Raw genomic sequence first — 11,195 nt, forward strand, 5'->3', positions numbered from 1 at the left:
TCGGATGAAATATATTTGTGATTCTAAATAGCTTAACAGAATAAATAATAGCGTGCGCAACGGAATGAGAATGTATGATATAACTTTCTGTCTCATCAATTCTGACGACAATTCTGTTAATGAATAAAGTCAAAATTCAGTTTTATGTAATAAAATTTTTTTTAATTTTTAAAAATATATATATATACAGGGTGTCCGGTAACTAACGGACCAACGATAACAAGTGGGTTCTTTGGTCAATTTGGGAACGATTTTTTCTCAGCGAAAATGTCGAAAAAGGTCGTCATTTTTTACAACTTTTCAATATTTGTCATTATGTATCTTTATAACTAAGCCTCAAATTAAAATTTTATTATAGTAAACTCTACCTGAAATTAACTGAAGAATGTAATTATGTTAGACTTTTAACTCCAAAACGTTTAGTTTTCAAAAAACCCATTTTTTTCAAACGCTTATAACTCGAAAATTATTGACTTCTCAACATTTTTGCTAAGGAAAAATCGTCTTCAAATTGGCCAGAGAATCCGCCCTTAATCATTGGTCCGTTAGTTACCGGACACCCTGTATATATGTAAATTTTTTCTCAGAAGAATTGTATACAAACAAAATCCTTAAAATTTCGACGTTTTATACATTTTGAACACATTGACATTAAAAGCTAAAAAAGTTTTAACACAGTCTATAAATCTCTCAAAAAGAATCTTTAAAATTGAAAAAATTCTTCTCAGAAGATTATATATGTTACACAGCCTATAACGCTTTCAAAAAAAATCAATCCTTAAAATTTTGACGTTTTATTCATTTTTAATTCTCTTCCTTAAAAAAAAGGTTTGTATAATATTGTATATGTAATACATTTTCGCGAAATAAATATTATAATTAACGTGAAATTTTACATATATATATATATATATATATATATATATATATAATTTATATAGAATAAGGAACATTTTTAAAAATATTAAAAAAAATTTTTTTAAATATTTTAAAAAATGTTTTTACAACAATTTTTAAATCATTTTAAAATGTCTTTATACAATATTTTATAGAAATTATAAAAGAATAGAATAGAAGAAGTATAGAGAAAAATAAATAACAGACTTATTTAAATATATATAAAATAATGCTGGAATATTCAAATATGAGCTTGTGTTATTTTATTCAATAATTATTAAGACATGCACATTATTTTATTATATTGTAAATAATTGTAAGCCCAAATTATAAAAAATTATATATATAATTCCAAAATACATAAATAATAACAAATCAATATATTAAATATACATATAATTCATAAATATATAAATATATATATCACTGACAGATTCTTGCAAAGGGAAGTTCGGAGTTAAACTCCCTTGCATAATAATATTAATCACATACCTTCTAGATAGAGCATTAGCAAAAATATTGCGCAATAATATCTACAGAATAGACAATGTATAATATTTTTATTTACGGTACGACAATATATAATCACTGAAAAAAAGCGGTACTCTTTAAATTTGGAAAAAATTACAAAATTTTAAAAGACGATAACTTTGTAAATAATGAAGATAGAAAGGTTCATAATAAATTAAAATAAAGCTTGGAATCTTTACTTTAATAATCTATTTATTTCAATGTTGCGAGGTAAATTTATTAAAAATGGTGGATGACAAAACGAGAGCATGCAAAATTGAAAGTAATGGTCTGAGTTTGCCAAGGCACATGGCGTGAATCAAATGTCGCAACTTAGTGGAATAAAAATCATATAATATTATAGTACAGAATCTCCCCTTTAAAATGCTTTTTTATTCATCTTGATACAATGATTTTTCGTAGAGTTATTCGAATTTAAATTAAAAATCTACCTTTTTATTTAAACTTGAATATCTCGGCAAAAAATCATTGTATCGAGATGAATAAACAAGCATTTTAAAGGAGAAACTCTGTACTATCATGTGCTTCTTATCCCATTGAGTTGTGACATATTATTCACACCATGTGCCTTGGCAAACTCTAATCATTATTTTTTAATTTTGCAACTCTCGTTTTGTCCTCCGTCATTTTTAATAAATTTATCTCGCAACATTGAAATAAATGGATTCTTAAAGTAGAGATTCCACGCTTTATTATCATTTTTTAGAAACCTTTCTATCTTTATTATTTACAAAGTTCTCGTCATTTAAAATTTGGTGATTTTTTTCAGATTTTTAGTGTACCGCTTTTTTTTTGGAGTGAGTGTATTTTAACAAACTTTTCATTGATGTATACTAATATATTGCACAAACTTTCAATATATCCTAAAAACGATTAGTAAAATATTGTGCAACATTATTATATACTAGTCGGAATACTGATGACTGGTCTACGATCTGCGTTATATAACGCTATTTTCAATTCTTCACCAGTGTTAATTTTTTGTATATTGAGATGTATTGCTTCTCCTTTAGACGTCGTCAAAGTTCCCATAGGATCAAGTTTCATAGGTATCAAAGTCTTTTTGCAAGGTGTCACTTCAAAGTTAAGCAAGAATTTTATGAAAGCTAGTTTCATCTCTACAAGTGCCATGCGAGAACCTGTAAAATAAATAACTGTTGTGCAACCGCGCGAAAAGTCGCCCTTTTCGCACATGATGGGATTTTAAAAATGGCTCTCTTTCCACCATACCGGTCACACAAAATATCATAGCCAACATGTGCGGGTTATAAATTGGCCGATCGTGCAAATTGTCAATTTACGATCTCCCGTACTTGTTAGCCAATATACTATTTGATAATTTGTATAATAATATTGTTATTTCAAAAAGAAATTTAAAAAATATACAAAAGATGTTTTATCATCATTGTATGAGTGTTTAACAGCACATTCTATATGATCAATTGGCGTCAATTGTTTCTTAAATTGCTTAGATATTAGAAATTTATAAGTATTTAGCAATAAAAAAATATTTCATCAGATCAAAGATCCAAATAGATTATATTTTTTATTAATTATATTAAATTTTTAATTTCTAAAATTATTATTATTTATAGTTTAATTATAAATAAAAAAATGTCTAAAAATGTTATTTTTTTAATGTTTATTTTCAAATTATCATAAAATTGAATTTGTTCCAAATTTTATTAAATTAAATTACACAATTTTTTAATAATTTCAAATTAAACAATTTTGTAATTGTATACAAGTAAAATACAATTTAAACCTTGTAATTTCATAAATTCTAATCGCACTTTTTCAACGTTTGCATAAATGTCAAAATATAGTCAAAACAAGTTTATGCATTTATATAAACATGGGATGTTCAAACTTATATAATTTTGAACATAACATAATATCAATCTTTAAATTAAAACCGATTTTCTCACCTATACACCCACGTGGACCATCACCAAATGGAAGATAAACGCACACTGGCCTCTTGCGTCTGTTCTCCTCATTGAATCGCTCCGGATCAAATTTGTCTGGATTGGGGAAATATTTTGGATCGTAATGCAAACCACGGATTGATATAAAGATCGGTGTATCTTTTTCAAGTACAAGATTGGAATTTGGCATGCTATAAGCTTCGGTGGTTGCACGTTGTAGATATTCTAATGGTGGGTACATTCTCAAAACTTCAAGGAACACCATTTCGAGGTACGGTAATGACATGATCTAGAGTAATAAAGATATATCTGTCATTCTAATATTTCAGTCGTACATCATTGACGCTCTTCAGATTCGATAAAAAGCGAAAATAAATATCTCAATCGATACTTGTGTACCAACCATTTCGTATGTAATTTTTCCATCATATTCAATAAGCGTGTCGAAAATTTCTTTCCTCACTCTGTTCTGTATTTCAAGATTTAATGCGAGTTCGTACAACGCAAAAGACATCGTTGTTGAGGAAGTTTCGTAACCAGCCGCAAAGAAAATTCCCGCTTGTGCTAATAGTTCGTCCCCATCAAATTCTGGAAATTAAATTTATTAAATTTTAATAGATTTGTCTCTTTTGCTTGTCTTGATCAATGTTAATTTTAATTCTTCATATTTGTAATAATATATTTCTGTGTATATATTTTTCTTCCTCTCTTATTATTTTACTATTTGATAAAGTTTTATAACTTTCTTCCGGAACTTATGTAATGTTATTATTTAATTAACATTCTGCTCACTGAATCCTTCAATATCCTCGTCACCGTGTTCATCTTTCAATTTGATAAGAATATCAAGAATATCATTTCTCGTTTCGCCGGATTTTCTGCGTTCTGCTATCGTCTCCCAAAAGACTTTACGGAAAAATGCATCAATCGGTTTGCTAAAAAATGTCACGCCGAACAAGCGACTTAGCGTTGGCATGAAAATTGTCATGGATATCTCAAAAGAGCGAACAGGCCCCGAGAACATCATGCTGCCGTATCTGCAAAATTCCGCATTCGGATGTTTGAAAGAATTCGTGTTGACTCCGAAAGCGGTGCTGCCAATCACATCCGTGGTAAATTTAGCACATAATTCTTTTACGTTTATTATTTTTTTATTATCTGTCAACAATATTATATTAATTTAAAAAAACAATATTTTTCCATATAGATAGTACTTATTGTTAAATAATTTTATATTGTATTCGCAGGCATCATATTTTTTTTCGGTAGATTTAAGATCAGTCTTTATAAAATTACAATTTAATTAAGACGCATTTTATCATTTTTAATTAATTAATTATGCAACGCATAAAAATTGAATATTTAAATCTTTTACAGAAAATACAAACGTAGAAATAATATTTTTTACAAGAATCTTTTGTGATTAAATATAGAGATTATATATATATATATATATATATATATATATATATATTTACAGGATGTTATAAAAGTACCGGAACAGCAGAATAACTCGAAAAATATAAGTCCTAGAAAAAATGTTAAGCACTGGATTTGTATGAATTTTTCTTAGCTATATATATATTTGACGGTTATTTTAGCTAGAAAAAAAATCATAAAAACCCAGTACTTAGCAATTTTTCTACGACTCATATTTTTCGAGTTAGTCTGCTGTTCCGGTACTTTTTTAACTCTCTGTATATATATATATATATATATGTATATATAAATACTTAAATATTTATTGATAATTAAATTAGTACTTACCTCCCAAATCCATCAAATCCAAATAGTCGACTAAATTATTCGCGCATTCGTCTATCAAGTTCACCATCTTTCTCAGTTTACCAGGTGTAAAAACCTGTGTCATTTTCAGTTTTAGCATTTTCCATACTGGATTGTTTACAAAGAAGAGATTCGCGTAACCTAGACGATCTGTCTCATTAGGTATAAAATATCGATTGCAGAAGTGATTAAAATTCTTTACTAGGATGTGCTTGATAACTTCAGGGTCGCGGATCAGTAAGAAGGGCTTAGCAAACATGAATAATCCGACGTAAGGTTCATCCTTAGCTTGTTCGTGTAACTCATACAATAGCAATCCCGGTGCTTTCTTCATAAGTGCGCATTCCGTAAAATTGCCCGTGAAAGGTGTCGGTGATATTTCCGCAACGCCACGCTGCTTCCAATATTTGAACTTACGTGTCATATAAAAATAGGCAATTATTATAGAAACTATTAGAATTATTATACTGTCCAAGGTCCAATAAGACGTTATAAATGCCATTTTCAACTTATGTCTCTGTAAAGAATAAAGAGATATAGGTAAGAGGTATAAATTGCATAAATAATTATGAAAATAATTATAATTCTTTATTAATGTATTTGATAAGTTTCAAATCGACAGATAAAATTAATCAATATAGCCTAGGTAAAAGTAGTCTCTTTGCATAATGTAAATGTTCTTTAGTATACATTTTAATGATTTGATATATATATTTAGATGTGCATCCGTAAAATTTCATAAAAAAGACATCAATGACTTTTTCAAAATATTTCACTTTCTTATACTGTGAATTAACTGAAATTTGCGAACTCAGACAAATTGCGAGAATATTAATAGTTATTTCATAAAATATGTTTATAGTATTTTTTTCAGTTTTTCCATACGAAAATTTTGAGTCACTCTCTTAAAAACAATCTCCTTAAAATAGTTTTCTCCCAAAATAGTTTTTAATCATGTTGAACCGTTTTCAAGATACAGGAAATAAGGACAGATTTTATGGCCACCCTGTATATAGTTTTACAACTTTTAATATGAAGAAAAGGAAAAGAAAATATATTATTTGTCCAATATTTTTGGTGCAAAATTAAATTTATAATTATATTTATATTTATAAATTTATATTTATAATTAAATTTATAATTAAGCTTGTATTTAATATACGATTTTATATAAATTTTATAAAAGTAAACTTCTAATATATTGTATAAGCACAATGAGAATTTCAAGGATTTGTACCTGCCTGCCGAATAGAAATTTAAACTAATTAGGATACTCTTGTCTGAATGTCTTGTAATTCACAATAAATAATTTGAAATATACGAGGGCAGTCCGATAAGTACTTAGCCTCATCGCCCGATGATGCCAGTATCGCAAGAGAGTTTTACTATGTAGTACATTCTCGTAGACGGCTACAGTCAAAATTTCAGCCGAATCGGACTCGTAGTTTTGTTTTGACCGCGTGTGGAAGTGGGCGTGTCCGCGGATTTTAGAAAAATGAAAAAAAGAGCAATATCGGTCGATGATTCAATTCTTGTTTTTGGAAGGGAAATCGCGCAGCGAAATCAAAGATTCTTCATTCGACATCTTTAATTTCGCTGCGCGATTTCCCTTCCAAAAACAAGAATCGAATCACCGACCGATATTGCTTTTTTTCCATTTTTCTAAAATCCGCGGACACGCCCGCTTCCACATGCGGTCAAAACAAAACTACGAGTCCGATTCGGCTGAAATTTTGACAGTAGCCGTCTACGAGAATGTATTGTACTACACGATAGTAAAACTCTCTTGCGATACTGGCATCATCGGGCGATGAGGCTAAGTACTTATCGAACTGCCCTCTAATAAATAATTTTGCACAAACTGATTAAACATACGACACAGGAATTAAATGACAATTACTTTAGCGTCGATATAAACTTATTCGCGACTGCCTGTCGCGCGATCGCGATGACTCTTTTTATATTCGCAATTTGCAATAAAAAGTTCCGGAAAAAATGCCTGGCTACACCTTTCAAATTTTGGGCAACCTTGTCTACGAGCGAAGTAAAGTTAAAATATTAATATGTTCTTTTGCATGCGCATATATGTATATTAAATATATACGTAAGCATGATTTTTTACTATAGTATTTTTAAGTGATGTCGCATAGTTTATGAGAATCGTGATATCATCGATTTCTTGTGATAACATTTTTTAGAATATTTTGAAAAAATTTTAATAATATTTTTAAAAATGTTCTTTATCGCTCAGATAATATTTTCATAAATATTTGATACATATTTTTAAAATATTGGTTTAAATCTATATTTAAAAATATTTTTTAAACTTGAAAAAGCGAACATAGAAACATTTTAAAAATATTTTTGAGAATTATTTTATCTTCTAAGAACAATTTTTGAAAGATTTTTTTTAATATTTTGTGCTGTATGGGTATAGAGCAATTTTTCAATTGGTTTCAATTCCCTCCTTTTGTCTATAAATGTTTCTTAATATTTTTTTTTATAGATATCGCTCTTCGAATATATAATTATATTCACAAAATTTCATTTACATTGCATAAGCTATCATTTGCATGAAGTTTGATGTTAATAATAATTTTATTTATTATACAACGAATTGATTAAACGAGCTGATTAAATTTTTTAAAGGTTACTTGAAGCAATGACTTCAACTTCAATATATGTTAAAAATAAATTAATATACTTTCATATACTTACGTATACATTTATTTTTAAGCGTTGCAAATATTCCCCACCATGCTAGGAGAATTTATTATTTGCGTTACCGCATCCATAATTTTGTTCACAAGTTTATACCTATTGCGAGATTGTTTTATATGTACTATAGGTACATAAAAAAATGTAAATAATACCATATTGACAGAAAATATTACAGGACACCCTATATAATACATAAAGAGAAGTCTTATAGATCAATTTTTGATCAGACTATTAATGTAATCATTAAACTTATCTTTATTTTTACTCGATCTGGCAATTCCATTATTCGATTACATGTTCTCAATTTGAATTGCATATTTTCGATTGTCAAAAAAACGAAAATAATGACTAATCGGATGAAATATATTTGTGATTCTAAATAGCTTAACAGAATAAATAATAGCGTGCGCAACGAAATGGGAATGTATGATATAACTTTCTGTCGCATCAATTCTGACGACAATTCTCTTAATGAATAAAGTCAAAAGTCAGTTTCATGTAAAAAAATTTTTTTTAATTTTCGAAAATATATATATATATATATGTAAATTTTATCTCAGAAGAATTGTATACAAACAAAATCCTTAAAATTTCGACGTTTTATACATTTTGAACACATTGACATTAAAAGCTGAAAAAGTTTTAACACAGTCTATAAATCTCTCAAAAAGAATCTTTAAAATTGAAAAAATTCTTCTCAGAAGAATATATATGTTACACAGCCTATAACGCTTTCAAAAAGAATCAATTCTTAAAATTTTGATGTTTTATTCATTTTTAATTCTCTTCCTTAAAAAAAAGGTATGTATAATAATGAATATGTAATACATTTTCGCGAAATAAATATAATTAACATGAAACTTTACATATATATATATATATATATATATATATATATATTGTATATGTATGTAAAGTTTCATGTTAATTATACTATAAAAAAAGACATCACAGATGTAAAAAAAAGCGCTAAGTTATATCTTTCGCCAGCAAAAATAGTTCTTTATAATAATAAAAAATATTATTTTCTCAAAAATTATGTTTTTAGGAAAAATAATTCTTTGCAAAAACTAATCACCATCAAAAATATTTTCTCAAAAATTATATTTATAAATTATATTTTATTTTTGTTAATAATACTAGAAAAAAATTAAAATATTAGCATCAAAAAGTAGTGAAATAAAAAAATTGCGCTAAATAATTATATTGATAATACGAGAAAAAAAGTTAAAATATTAGCATCAAAAAGTAGTCAAATCAAAAAGTATCACTAAGTAAGTGACAACATAATATATAATATTTAGATAAATTTCCTATAATGATACAAATGTATAATTATTGCCTTATTTTAGAACGTTTATAATATATACAATAACAAAATAAATTCAGTAAAATATATATATATATATATTTATTTATCTTTACATTTAAATAACATGAATAATTATGTAATTAATTTAAACTGGAATGTATATACATTGTAAAGTTATTATATATTTTTATAAAATATTTAGATAAATAGATATATATAATAAAATAAATTATTTATCTCTAAATAATTATTTAATTCAAATATATATATTTAAACGTATATTCAAAAAAGATAATATAAGGCACAAAGAATTAAATTTAAAAAATTTAAAAAATTTAAAGTTAAATAAAAATTTTTAATTTAAATTAAAAAATAAAAGTAAAAAAAATGTAATGTACAAAAAATACTTAGCGCTGTTTTTGTATTATAGCCCTTTGAGTACGAAACGTCCTTAAAAATGATGATTAGTAACGAAATGTGTATATACAGAATATATCACACACAGAAGTCGCATCCTATCTTTGGAGAGTGAAATGATGAAGTCAAAATAAGTCGAAATTAAAAAATCATGAAATTATATTTGAACCTTTTTTATAAAAAAATTTTTTATAAAAAAAGTATTGCATGCGCGCACAAAAATGTCATAACTTTTAAATAAATTATCGAACAGAATTAAAAAAAAAACCGTTGAAAATCTGGGGATTTCAGCTTTTTAATGTAATTTGTTTTGTTATTTTATGATAAATTTTCTAAAAATTCTAAGACTATATGTTACTAATTTAATGAGAGAAGACAAACATTACATGTAACATTTTGCTTAAACTATCGTAATTTTCTAAAGTATTAGCGTAGAATAACAAAAGATTGCATTAAAAAGTTGAAATCTCTGGCCTCTCAACTCAGACTCTCAACTCTCGACATTTCGCACATTTTTGTACAATAATTCATTCAAAAGTTATGACATTTTTGACACATAACGTCTGTCAGCACGCTCCGTGAATACACCGTGCAGCGTACGTCTTGCAAAATTATTTACATAAAAAGTATTACTTGTATAAAAGACTTATAGATAACATTTTTATGCAAAATTATCCATTCTTTAATTTTGTATATTTGTATTTTTTTGTTTTTTCTGTAAAATCGATATTCAACTAGACATTTGCAAAGAACAAAATTTGAGGCCTAATTGTTTACTTTTTTTCTTAAAGACTACTATATAATAATGGTAATTTTTTTTCCTCTTTAATCTTATGCAAAAACGAAGATTTGCCAAAATTTAGCTTTTGTCCGAGGTTAAACCCTAAAGTAACTGTAATATTATTAAATATAAGAGAGAAAGACAGATGTGGGGGAGAGAGTGAGAGAGAGCGAGAATTTATTTTTCGTTTAGTTGCTTAAAAGGTTAAGCAGCTGAGAAAAATGTCAGTATACTAGGATGGGTGGCCGCGGATAAGGTAAAGCAGCTGCGGACAAAATCACTTTGTCGGGATGGGTGACCGGGACAAGTACGACGCCGTAGTCGGACAAAAAATTGACACATTTTCGACCAAAAAATAACTTCAAAAATTCATATCTCCGCAACCAATAGAGCTATCAAGTTCGTTAAGGTCTCATTTTACTCGGAAAAAATCGCGCTTTCGATTGATATGGTCATCTTTTGAAAAATATGTTCCCGTTCATAAAATATTTCAAATTTTTGTTTTCAAAGTTACAAAAATCGTGTTACGTCCGGTAAAGGATACACAGTAGCGTCCTACGGATAATTTTTGCTATTGTTTCGATATTTTCGCTATCTTTTCGATATCTTTCGATATTTTTTTTTGTTTTTTGTAAATTGTATTTTAATTTGACGAATAAAAGATATAACTTAGCGAGACGCTACCGCGTCTCCTGATTTATTTATGGTATATATATAATTGATATATATTAAAGAACATTTTTAAAAATATTTTTTAAAGTTTTTTAAAATATTAAAAAAAAATGTTATTACAAAAGATTTTTAAATTATTTTAAAATATTTT

The 11,195-nt window shown here is 27.0% G+C and overlaps 1 protein-coding gene across 1 annotated transcript; it reads right to left on the reverse strand.

The window, feature by feature from the left end:
• Window positions 1-2,325: 2,325 nt before the first annotated feature.
• On the reverse strand, window positions 2,326-5,643 carry LOC114935943 (cytochrome P450 6k1-like). The gene is made up of 5 exons (XM_029308903.1): window positions 5,124-5,643; window positions 4,149-4,514; window positions 3,760-3,944; window positions 3,357-3,645; window positions 2,326-2,567 (listed from the first exon to the last, which is right to left on the reverse strand). The coding sequence occupies exons 1-5, from the start codon at window positions 5,641-5,643 to the stop codon at window positions 2,326-2,328; spliced, it is 1,602 nt and encodes a 533-aa protein (XP_029164736.1).
• Between the last annotated feature and the right edge of the window lie 5,552 nt (window positions 5,644-11,195).

Source organism: Nylanderia fulva, unplaced genomic scaffold (genome assembly GCF_048542155.1).
Source record: "Nylanderia fulva isolate GAGA-0341 unplaced genomic scaffold, ASM4854215v1 Scaffold31, whole genome shotgun sequence".
NCBI classification, from domain to species: domain Eukaryota; kingdom Metazoa; phylum Arthropoda; class Insecta; order Hymenoptera; family Formicidae; genus Nylanderia; species Nylanderia fulva.